Raw genomic sequence first — 12,330 nt, 5'->3', positions numbered from 1 at the left:
AGGAAGCAGTTCAGATCTTTGTAACCGAGAAGGCACAGAAAGCACCACTTCGATTATGCAAACAGATAAAAATGCCAGTGTTTACTATGCAGACAAGAAAAGTTACATTTGCTGTTCAGGCATTTGAAAGTTACTTAAAATTTTTGAACAAGGCATTTTAAGTTGTTAGAAAAACAAGGAGGAGTCCAGTGGCACCTTAAAGACTAAACAGATTTATTTGGGCATAAGCTTTCATGGGTGTAAAAAACCACCTTCATCTGAGGAAGTGGTTCTTTACCCATGAAAGCTTATGCCCAAATAAATCTGTTTAGTATTTAAGGTGCCACTGGACTCCTTGTTGTTTTTGTGGATACAGACTAACATGGCTACCCTGATACTTAAGTTGTTAGGTACCCCAATAAAGGAGAAGTAGCATGAGAGGAGTAGAACAGGAAGATGGCAGAATTGAGACCTTTCAAAGTTTTGGCCTAAGCGAGGGGACATGGGGACGTCATTTGAGTTCCCTGCCTCAGGTGACAAAATGTTGTGTGCGGGCCCTGCTTTCATTGCACTGCTGAGAGACTCTGCACTAATCACTAACTGTGATTGGGGGTGGGAAAACCTCATGGAGAGACAGTGGGCTGGGACTGGAGAGAGCTGAGTTAATGTCTCAGAATCCTGGAATGCCCTTAAGTTACTTTCTCTGTATGGCTTAGTTCTCATCTGTGAAATAGAACTAATACTTCCGTGCCCCACAGGAGGATAAATTCACTAATAGTTGAGGTTCTCAGGTACTATGGTGAGAGCTATAGTTTCCCAATCAGTAAAATGGGGATAATGTTGATTCCCTCCCCCCCCCCCTTGCAACTTATTTGCATCCTTGTATGAAAGGTACAAAAGAGCAGACATTTTCAGCCCCCTGTAGTACAAAGGCCTCGCCAATCTGCTATTCCCAGGCAATGGAAGGGTTTGACCAGAACTGGATGAGGGTGTATCATTATTGACACAATTGCTTTATCATTTAAGTTGACCCTCTCCTCCTCTATTGACACTTGCTGCCACAGTCTTACTCCCTAGGAAGTCTGCTTTCTAGCTCAACTCCCATTAATGTGAGGTATTCCCTTTTACCAAAGGCATTTCATAGCATACAACTTCTGGGGTCCCCCCCCACTGTTGAGCTGATTCTACCTTTAATGGTACAGTCTCATGTACATAGTTATGATCTTGTAGTGCCTCTTGTGCATAGATCTAAGTGCCTTAAAGATACCTTTTGTCAAGTACTAGTACCCATCTGTGAAATGGGTATAACTGAGGGAGAAAGGTTAAGTGACATGATCAATGATGGAGCAAGTTATTGTTCAAGCAGGAATAGAAACAGCCCCCTATTTCCCTACACTGCTAGGCAGCCAGCAGCATAAGACAATACTAGGTACTTCATTTTTTTTTTTATGTTCCTTAAATGCTGCTGTTTGTCTTAGAACAAATAGTATGAAAGGGGCAAGGCTGAGATTGTTAAGAAATCTTCATGTAGTCCTGTTCCCAGTCTATTAGACCTTGCTTTTCTGTCCCCTTGAGGATTTCACTCTGGGAGGAGAGAGGGTAGCATGAGGAAGTGAAAATCAAAACTTTTAACAAGTCCCTAAAATTATTTCCATTGTGAACTGGAAGCTTGTTAAACAGATGGCACTAGAAGTCACTTTATAGCTATATACACCCCTCTCTGCTTGCAGATGCCGCTGCTTCCTGGCTTTTCCTGGCTAAAGCCCTGCCTCTCAACATCGGATATTGTCTACATTGGTCTGAGGGATGTGGATCCTGCTGAACAGTAAGTGCAAGACCGCTGTGGAGGGGAGGGATTTTTCTTACTGGTGAAGTTTGAAGTCGCTTTTGCTAGTGCCATATATTTAAATGGCGTGGGCTGGTGGTGAGGGTTTGAGGTTTAAAGTACTAAACCGGGGTCCTCAAACTGGGGGTTGGGAGATTATTACAGGGGGGTCATGAGCTGTCAGCCCGACCCCACATCCAGCATTTATAATGGTGTTAAATATATTAAGTGTTTTTAATTTAAAAGCAAGCCTCTGGTGCAACCCACCTATGTGAAAGGGGTCACCGGTACAATCACTGTACTAAACATTTTAGCCAAAAGCAAGAAAGTTTTAACATTTTCTTTTAACAGCTATATTTTGAAGAACTATGACATTCAGTATTTCTCAATGAGAGACATTGATCGCCTTGGAATCCAGAAAGTTATGGAAAGGACATTTGAACAACTAATGAGCAGGTACCTTGTCACTGAAGATGAACAGACGCCGCTTGTGTCAGACAAAACATGAGTTCCTGAATTGTAAGCTGTTAATGTGTTAGAGAATCTCTGATAACCCATGCAGGTCTGACATATTACTTTCCACACCACCATTTATCAGCACACTCCTCCTCTTTCTCTGCTTTCTGTACGTTATTTAAAAGGAAAGGGAGTGCTCAGTTACTGCTGGTGATACGTAGCTGAGTGACAGTCTTATCCACAGCACATCTAGCAGCTGTGCAAATTTCCAATAAGTATGCTTCAAGATTGAAGTCCAGTCTGTTGGATTTAATCCTTGGGCTCTTCGATGACATTGAAATGAAACTACTTCACCCTGGGTCTGGAACAGCCCTCCTATAACTATTAGCTGCTACAAATGTGGGCTGGACACAAGTGGTGCCTTCACCCACATCTTGAAGAATCCAGTACCTGGCTACTAAAGTGTGAGGAAAAGGTTAAGTCTGCACCATTTAATGTGGCTCAGACATAGTAACCATAGAGCTTAGGTAGCTCACAACAACTTCGTTTGCTTTAAAGAACTGTTAGGGGAGGTAAGCACTAGACAGCAGCAATGAAGTGCTCTTAACGCACCAGGTCTGCCCCTGTACTCAGTTACTGTTAGCCTTTTAGTATGTTAAGGCACTCGCTGGAGCTTTCAAAGTTCATATCAAGCACACTCTCTGGTCCTGAATTTCCATGGGCACAGAATCTCGCTCTTCAACGTATTTTTTTTTTTTTAAGCCCTTATGGGTTGGAAATTCCTCCTAGTTAATGTTTTCAGAGTTAACTGCTGCACTAATGCAAGTCTGCAGCCAGTTGGAAACTAGATGACTTGTCCCATTCATCTTTATCCCCCAGGGCTTACAAGATGCCCTGGAATTCAGTATTTTTGCTACAGCCAGCTGCCTTTTGCTTTCTAGCCTTCCCCACAAGATTGAGCTAATGCTCTCTGCACTGTTTCAGGGAGCCAGCTGGGTTGAGGTGCCAGAGCTGGAACTGGTACCTGTGCTGGGGCAGCAACTGAGCTAAGCAGTAGAACAGAGATGAAGTACTGGTGAAGTGACAAGCTTCCCCCTTTCCTGGCACATGCTTCGAGGGTCAGGGAGAAAGAGGAACTCTGCTTTGGGATGTTTTTTTTGAACATGGCAGGTGTGGCCAGCCCAGCATAAAGAAACACTTCATTTTTTTTCCTTTGGTTTTCCCACCTCTGAACTATAGTTTGGGGGGGGCTTAAACAATGGGAAAGAGTGAAAATAAGTGGTGCCCTAAACTTGATTCTAGTGTGCTGTGAAGTAGATGGGGTCCTGACCACATATACGATCACAGAATATTAAGCCACCTATTTTATTTTATTCTCCAGAAGGCAAAGACCAATTCACCTGAGCTTTGACATTGATGCTTTTGATCCTTCGCTGGCTCCAGCAACAGGGACTCCTGTTTTAGGTGGATTAACATATCGGGAAGGCATGTACATTACAGAGGAAATACACAATACAGGTAAGAATCAACCAGCAGTGTTTGATTAAACCCAATTATCACACAAGCCTCTTAGCCAAGAGCTAATTCTACCTTTACAAGAAGTTATTTGAGACAGGTTTAAGGTGACCTGTTTTGCATTTCAAATTGCTTCTTTATAACTAGACTGACAGGAGCTAAGTAGTAAACTTTAGATCAATGATTTTGAAGGGGCATGGTACAGTAGATCAGAATGGTATAGGTCCCTATTTTATATAGCAGTGAATAGATGGGGCAGACTTTCAGAACTTTACATATGCATGAATGACCAGTTTTACATCAATATTCCTTTTTTGCATTAGTGTAACATTAAAAATACCCAGTTTTAAAAATCTGGCTTTCATCTTGCAAGTGATCCTAAAACCCCAGGTTCAAGCTTCCACTGGAGTTGTGGGGAGAGAACTTAAAGGAGACAGCATTCGAGTTTTCAGCCTCTGACAGTCCACAGATCACTCTTGTTTCTATGAAAGTGACTGAACTATTTGTTCTATTCCAGAACACAAGTCTTGCTAATACAAGACTCGGCTATGCACATTTAACAAATTTTAAAGGTACCATAAGCTTTTCAGAATGGGGCTAGGACACCTCACTTTAGATATAAAATGCACTTATAGTTAAATGGCTTGTGTGTTTCTTAGGACCTCTGCTCACAAGGGATTGTTACTGTTCCTTGGTTGACAGTCTTAACTCTACATTGAGATGTGCTCAGATACTGTGGGCTGGACAGATCTGGCATGGCATTTAACCTAAGCCACAGGTTCAATATTAAGTGGATGCCAATGCTACTTTGGCAGACATTGAACTTAACCAGCTTCTCATAGTTAAACTCCAGAAGCATAGCTGAAATGCCAATGTTCAGCTTCTCTTCCTCCAGAAGTGGCTAAATCTTCCTCATTTTTAAACTTCCACCATTACATTCGAAAAGATCTTACAGCCATAAAGAGGCAAGGCATTGCTTTCTTGAGTCTTGAGCCAGATAGGTGCAGTACCTCTGTCATCTCACTTTTTGCTGCTGTATAGTCAGTTGCTGCTTGGGAAAGGTGTGGAGGTGGTACAGTTGCTGGTCATAATGTAGACTAGTACTGCCTCCAGGAACATGTGAGGCCCTAGGGGCCTCCCAGTTCTGTTCTTCAGACAGGTTGACTATTTGCATCTGCTAGCCAGAAGCAGCCTCCATGGATTGCACTTGGGGATAGGCTTACCTTTTCCCAGGGTGTTCTAAAATGCAAGGTTGGGGATATGAGCCTTGAACTACTCAGTGACTAATAGAAGTATAGTGTTGGCTCTGCCACAGCAGCTGTGTGAAACTACCGATCAAATAGCAGGAACAGAAGTCCAGCATGTTCCTGCCTCGGGGGTAATGTGTTTTTGCCTTCTCAGGATTGCTTTCGGCTGTGGACCTGGTTGAAGTAAACCCATTGCTTGGAGCCTCTCAAGAGGAAGTGAATGCTACAGCCAGTCTTGCAGTAGATGTGCTAGCAACATGCTTTGGGCACACCAGAGAAGGAGCACATGCTGTTTTTGATGAACTCCCAACCCCCAATTCACCAGATGAATCAGACAGTGAAGAGCAAGTGAGGATTTAGGACCCCCACATGATGGAAGACGCTTCACATTGGGCATTCTGCTGAGGCACTTGAGTGGATAGATTATCAAACACTTGAAGTGTTTTACTTTGTTTTAAAAAGAGACTAGTTTTTTCCATTTGACCAATAACTACTGTTTTATTCATTTAGAAGTATATAAATTTAGACAAGTAATAAAACAATTACCTTATTACTGTCTATTACCATTACTTCAGTCAGTCTTTGCATTTTTATAACCTGCATGTCTTTCTAGAGTCAGTACATAATTCAGTTGAAAATGCTGCCAGAACCTGGCAGCTCAACCACAGGACTTTCAAATGGAGTAGACCTCTCATCCACTTCTTCTGGAGCTACTGCCATCTCGTTTCTCAGCTATGTCTATGCATAATCCTTGACACAAAGGGGAACACCAATCTGGGCTGTGCAAGTTCAGCTCTTGCGGAAGAACTTGTAGTAGACCACACCTCCTAGGATGGCTAGTTCTAGGATGATGATGACAGACAGCAGCAACTTGTTAGTCATAATTCTAGAAAGAAAAAAGGGAGTTTAGGATCATGCTGCTCATGGTAAGTGAAGACTTTTATTGGGTCTTGAGGAATATCCTCCTGTATATGTTCCAGTGTGGTTTAAAAACATTCTTTATGTAAACACTCCAGCTGAGAACTAAAGTTACCAAAAGTTGATTGTCTTTAAATCTCATCACTAAGCTTAGTACTTTTGTGGAGAATTCTCCACAACGTTCTCAAAACTAGGAAGGAGGGACAAAGCAGTGATTCCTGCACTAAACAGCTTTCTAACAGTTCTCTGGGACTTCTCTTTACATTCTCCATTTCACTACTTGCAGTGGTGCTGCATTCTCCAACTTTTTTTATTTCCACACTGTAAGATGGACAGGACTACCCCATTAAGTCAGTTATTTCTTAGGAGCATAAGCCACCACTACTCAGTGTATGGGTCTCTAACTTTCTAGTAAAATGGGTTGGCTCTTCAGAGGATACTATTGTACTCTGCCAAAATGGTCTTTAAAGATGTTTGGCCTTTAAAAGACCTCTAGAGGGGACTACTGACTTGTATAACAGGCCATAAAATTCCCCCACATAATTCCTTTTGAACTACAGCACACTCTCCCACCTCTGCATTCCCCAAAATGTTCATTTGTTACTATGGTCGCTAAAGATCATTCCACATACAGTTTACATAAATGACTAAAGCAGGTCATCAAGAACTCGCAGCAAGCTGTAATGCAGTAGCAGGTTAAAAAGTTGGGTTTTTTGGGCTGAAGTTGTCTCATGGACAAAGAAAAAAACAAATCAGTAGGCTGTTTGAACCTCCACAAGCTTTGGTAAGTTAGTTTCCTAATTTCGACATGCAAGAAGGTTAATGGAGTGTACAGAGGACTCCTGCTCTAGAGCAGGACACTGGTGCTAACTGAAGATGAACAGCACAGACAAGATGCATTATTTAAGAAAAGAGGAACCACAACCTTAAGTGCCAGGTAACACTATGAATTGATACTCAGGAATTAAGAATCTTGAGTATCAACTGATAGCTTAAAAAGGCTGGTCACTATGCAGAAGCAAACTGTGTTAGCAAGGAATAGAACAGGGAGTATTCTATAAAATGCATAATACACCTTGCCCATGAATACAGTCGTCAGCTTGTTACCTTGAAAAGGGTGTTGAAATCCAGAAGAGATTAATAGAAATAGGGTACGGAAGACTACAGTTAGTCTATACAATGACTAGAGTGCCACTTGAACTCTAGTCTAAACTATTCCAAAGGAAAGAAAAACAGGTAGTGAAATTAAGGCACCTTAATTTCCACTGCATTTAGCTGTGACTGAATACCTTTCCCAGACCTGAAAGAGCTCTTTATGGTGCTGAAGTTGGTCTAATGAAAGATATTACCTTGCCCACCTTGTCTCTCAATACCTGCTCACTGAGGAATATTAAAAAGAGACTGTAGCCCATTTATTTGGGCAAATTTCAGTTACTCTGTTTACCTAAAAGCCCCCAGCTGTTCTGGTATTTTAAATTTCCTTTGCTGTGTGCTGTAGAACTGCTGCACTGTTAGAGGTGGCAGCAGCATTTGGGTACTGGGTGAGGCAATTCCTGCACAGTAAATAGTTTTCTGGTTGTATCTTATTTTGAGATTTAGAAGAAAGGCATAATTGTCTGGGATTGGTCATTATTGGAGGCTAGCATTGCTTTAAAGTTTTAAAAGGTAAGTAAATTCGTCACACAACTCACCTTTTTGACATGGAACGCAGGATCTTACGGGTTTTGCTTAAGTTTTCGCTTGTGTTCACTAACTACAAAGAAAAACACATTAGATTTCACTTATTCTGAAGGGAAATAAAAGGCACAGAGCCAAACCTTGTACTCTGACCCACAGTGTGCCAGCAGTTAGTTGAGGGCACAATGAATTAAGCAAACAAAAGATCTGGGTTCAAGAAGGACCCTAGTAAGAAACAAGCAAAACAAATTAGGGTTATGCATTTTAAAAGCTGTCATAGAATATAAGGGTTGGAAGGGACCCCAGAAGGTCATCTAGTCCAACCCCCTGCTCGAAGCAGGACCAATTCCCAGTTAAATCATCCCAGCCAGGGCTTTGTCAAGCCTGACCTTAAAAACCTTTAAGGAAGGAGATTCTACCACCTCCCTAGGTAATGCATTCCAGTGTTTCACCACCCTCTTAGTGAAAAAGTTTTTCCTAATATCCAATCTAAATCTCCCCCACTGCAGCTTGAGACCATTACTCCTCGTTCTGTCATCTGCTACCATTGAGAACAGTCTAGAGCCATCCTCTTTGGAACCCCCTTTCAGGTAGTTGAAAGCAGCTATCAAATCCCCCCTCATTCTTCTCTTCTGCAGGCTAAACAATCCCAGCTCCCTCAGCCTCTCCTCATAACTCATGTGTTCCAGACCCCTAATCATTTTTGTTGCCCTTCACTGGACTCTCTCCAATTTATCCACATCCTTCTTGAAGTGTGGGGCCCAAAACTGGACACAGTACTCCAGATGAGGCCTCACCACTGTCACATTATAAACAACTCAGGTGCAAACCTGAGACTCAGAACATGTGGTCACTGCAGCTTTCAATATAAAATTTGGTCAGCCCTGCTCCAGAAGTTCAAGGAGATGGGTTGTGAGGGAAATTAGGCCAGTTGTCCTTATTGAGTGAGTCAAACCAGGGGTTGTTTACACTAACACCTGTCTGTCAGGGGTGTGGTGAAAGGAAAAAAAACCCACACACCCCTGACTGACATAAGGTTCACAGACAAAAGTGCCAGTGTGGACAGCACTATGTTGGCAGGAGAGCATCTCCTGCTGCTCATTGGAGGTGGTTTAATTATGCCTGCAGGCAAGCTCTCTTCCACCAGCTGCTAGAAGGTCCATGAGGTAGACATAGCCTCAGAGCACCTTTAGAAGTGCATGCCACTTGCCCTCCATTTACATTCACAAGCACCCTTGGTAAATGAATCTGTTTATGCCCAGGCTTTCAAACCCACACTCATTGCAGCAAGTGCTTTCACAGAAATCAGATGGTGCAGATCATAAAGCAAACAATAAGCCGGTTCCAGCCTGATGCCAACACTAGTATGTTTTTGCATGAGTGGAATTCACTCATTTCACATAAACACAACACTATGACTCCTGTTAGATCCTATGTGAAAAGGGATTTGTGATGGCAGATCTGTACCATTCTGCCTGCCAAGAGTCACCACTTTTGGCACCTTTTTTATACAGCTGCAAGTATCTCCTGCTCACAGCTCCGGGAGAGTCCACAAATCCATTTAAAAAACAGTTCTAGACTTCATCTCTTTGTTAAGGGAGCATATGCAAAAAGAAGGTGAGCTTGTATTTATTACTATTTCAGTAGAGGGAACAGCATACAGAAAGCACACTATAAATGCATAACTCCTTGAACAAGTTTAACAGGATGGTATATCCAAAGGACTGCATTAACTCTTAGCTTCAGAACAAAGTAGCTTTGACAGATGCAATGTTTCGGAAACAGAATATTCGGGTTATTGGATCAGCTTTATAAAATACTGTACATCTTTATGGGCTGGCTAGTGATTGTATTCCTGGATGAACGGATGGTTCCTGCAGGAACAATAGTTAGAGGGGAGTGATGACTGTAAATTCCCAATGCTGAAGCAATACAGGTAACAAGACTTTTGAAGTTTTGCCTCCCAGGGAAATAGCCTATGCTGGTTTGACCTGATTCAAGAGGCCTGCTGACAGAACTATACAGACAGCCCTACTCTGGGAGAGGGAGTCACTCACATTAAATCCAAGATCGGATATGAAACTGGGATGATGGGTAAATGTACACTTTGAGCTAAAGGTGTGATTCCCAGGTTGAAGACCTTTGATTAAGCTATCATGCTAAAAATAGAAGTGTAGGTGCTGCAATGCTGGATTCTATTCTTTCTTGTACATCAATATATTAGTTTACCAAGTTTCCGTTACTCATGTGCAAATCTACTGAGGGCAACAGGATTGTAGAAATGCAGCCAAAGGTCTAATGAATCTTCATTACTGGTGATACTACTCGGAAATAACCAAAGCTCAACTGTGCACAGGCTTAGTTTGCAGAACTAGAGGTAAGAACACATCTTCACTTGTTAAGTGAGCAAATTTGATACAGAGATCCAGGACACAATAACTGGATCAGAGTGAAACTGCACTTTGACAATGCTTCACTCAAAAAAGAAAGGCTTCAGTGGTTACAGCCTAACTTTTAGGTCAAGTTTACATAGTTTAAAACCACTATTAATAGTTTACATTATTAGTTGTTGGGCTAGTTCCTGCCTTAGCCCCAGGGAGCTGGAAGAGACCTATTGGGTAATCTAGCCCATTTCATCCACATATAAACTCAGGTTAAAAACTGATTTAGCCTCTTCCATTTACTTCACACTGTCAGGGTGATAAAATGACTAAAGTTTAAACAGGATCCAGGCACTAGCATAGGACTCAAAGCCAAACGGAAATGAACTGAAATTCCACTTCACAGTGTATTCCTGGGGGCAAAGTGCTCTTTATGGACTGCTAGGCTGAACAAATGGAGGCAATTTTTTATTTGTCACCAATCTACAGTCCTCCACTCTAACTGCTCCTTCTTTCCAGATGTCCATATCGCAGCTTTCATACCCCAGGAAGTAAACATCTGATGGAAGCACCCAGATCTCCATAGAGGCTACCGTTCCCAATAGGCTAATGCCAGGCTATGTTACAGTGCCCACAGCTTTTACACTCACTCTGCTTTTGGTGCGTTCCAATTGCTCTCGCTGGTCCCCAAGTTCCTCGATTATCTCGGTACCTATCTGATCCGTCTCTGCAGCAATCCGATGTGAACGGTCAATGCTCTGAGTGGCTCGGTTCAGGCTGTCTGTCCCCTGGAGAAGCAACCCCCTCTGCAACTGCAGATGAGTCTAAAAAATAGGTTGTACTGTTTAGCTGTTAAACATGGGAGCAAAACCATACTGGCTGCTGATGCACTCTAGAATTGAGATGCATTGCTTTATATAGACCATGTGCCTATAAACAGCGACAAGGTCCTTTTAGGTTAACAGAAGCAGACAAATCAAGTTTGGAAGTATATAGTACGTTAACTCTGTATTACATAGTATTAGCCCTTACTATGGATGAGAGATTTATCTGCAACATTTCTAGAGAATAGGGAGGAAGCCAGAGTTAAACAAACTACTGTAAGAGGAGGAAGAAAGAGGACACTCACTCTCACTACAAAGTTATAAGAGCCAAAAAAAGATTAAAGACAGATTTCCTTGTTTACATCCTTAAGAGCCACAACCATAAAATGCAAGTCAGTCACTGCTAGAGGCTGAAATATGGAGCAAGAGATGCTGTTCCATATTTAGGTTCATTTGATTTTCCCACCTTAAACTCAATTGTGCCCCACTCCCTCAAAATCCACAGCACAGGATGGCCTCAAAAATCAGTAGACTGGGACTGGAGCAGAGAATTCAGGACTCTTCTTCTGTATCTGTTGTAATATAGGCTTGTTGCATATTACCACAAAACTAGAAAGTTATGAAGAAATCTATCTCCAGTAAATGCAAAAACTGGGACTAACAGTACCCCAGCAGAGATTTAGTCCAGGATAGCAAACGTATTCTCTTTAGAAAACCTCTTTTGGAAACAAGAAATAACCTAGGATTTCCTGTGCCTTATCATTTGCATGATTTTAGGGACAAATATCTACTCTAGGAAGCCAAGAAAAAACAAGCTGTAGTTAAATAGAAAGAAGCCTGGCGTAGTTCTCACACACACATCCCAAAACTACATTCAAAATAGTGTTAAAAGGTTCATCTTAAACCTAGCAAAGACATGAAAAAGGAGTCAACTGAAAGGTTAGTCTTAGGGCTACAGATGCTACATGGGAAAGGTTTTAAAACATTCTGGTTAGAAATAAATGTGTCACATTTTCCTTCCTTTAATCTCACTTCCCTCTACCAGTTAGGGGATACTTACTTAAAAATAGGATCTTTGTTTTTATCTGCTCCTTTTATCCCTACCTTAAGTCATTCCTTTATCTACAGCATTCACAATTGGTTGCTGTGGAGATTTTTTATGAGGTCACACAATCAGAGGATTATATGAGAAGCAGCAGCAGCAGATGGAATGCCTAGGCCATCAAGATCCTCTTTTCATGCAAATAAGTAGCCCAAGTCACAGGATGAGATGTATACCTTCAAATCAGCAGCACTGCTATGGGTACCCACATGGCCCCACAGTATGCCAACATTTTTATGGCTGACTTAGAAAAACGCTTCCTCAGCTCTCGTCCCATAATGCCCCTACTCTACTTGTGCTATATTGATGACATCTTCATCATCTGGACCCATGGAAAAGAAGCCCTTGAGGAATTCCACCAGGATTTCAACAATTTCCATCTCACCATCAACCTCAGCCTGGACCA

The 12,330-nt window shown here is 42.0% G+C and overlaps 2 protein-coding genes across 4 annotated transcripts in view; one reads left to right on the top strand and one right to left on the bottom strand.

Moving 5' to 3' along the window:
- Positions 1 to 5,572, top strand: part of ARG2 (arginase 2) — a 35,903-nt gene extending 30,331 nt beyond the window's left edge. Inside the window, exons 5-8 of the mRNA XM_048854072.2 lie at positions 1,710 to 1,804; positions 2,156 to 2,260; positions 3,642 to 3,778; positions 5,177 to 5,572. Coding sequence (XP_048710029.1) covers positions 1,710 to 1,804; positions 2,156 to 2,260; positions 3,642 to 3,778; positions 5,177 to 5,382 — 543 coding nt within the window. The 3' untranslated portion in view covers positions 5,383 to 5,572. The remainder of the gene's footprint in view (positions 1 to 1,709; positions 1,805 to 2,155; positions 2,261 to 3,641; positions 3,779 to 5,176) is intronic.
- The window catches only part of VTI1B (vesicle transport through interaction with t-SNAREs 1B), a 27,965-nt gene continuing 21,126 nt past the window's right edge, over positions 5,492 to 12,330 (bottom strand). For 2 of the 3 annotated variants that reach the window (XM_048854078.2, XM_048854080.2), the window contains 3 exons: positions 10,649 to 10,822; positions 7,632 to 7,693; positions 5,492 to 5,908 (listed from right to left, as the gene is read on the bottom strand). In XM_048854078.2, coding sequence (XP_048710035.1) covers positions 5,812 to 5,908; positions 7,632 to 7,693; positions 10,649 to 10,822 — 333 coding nt within the window. In that variant the 3' untranslated portion in view covers positions 5,492 to 5,811. The remainder of the gene's footprint in view (positions 5,909 to 7,631; positions 7,694 to 10,648; positions 10,823 to 12,330) is intronic. The other variant, XM_048854081.2, reaches the window with a different exon arrangement.

Source organism: Caretta caretta, chromosome 6 (genome assembly GCF_965140235.1).
Source record: "Caretta caretta isolate rCarCar2 chromosome 6, rCarCar1.hap1, whole genome shotgun sequence".
NCBI lineage: Eukaryota > Metazoa > Chordata > Testudines > Cheloniidae > Caretta > Caretta caretta.
Note: the sequence above shows the minus strand (reverse complement) of the source record. Positions and strands in the feature narration are given on the sequence as shown.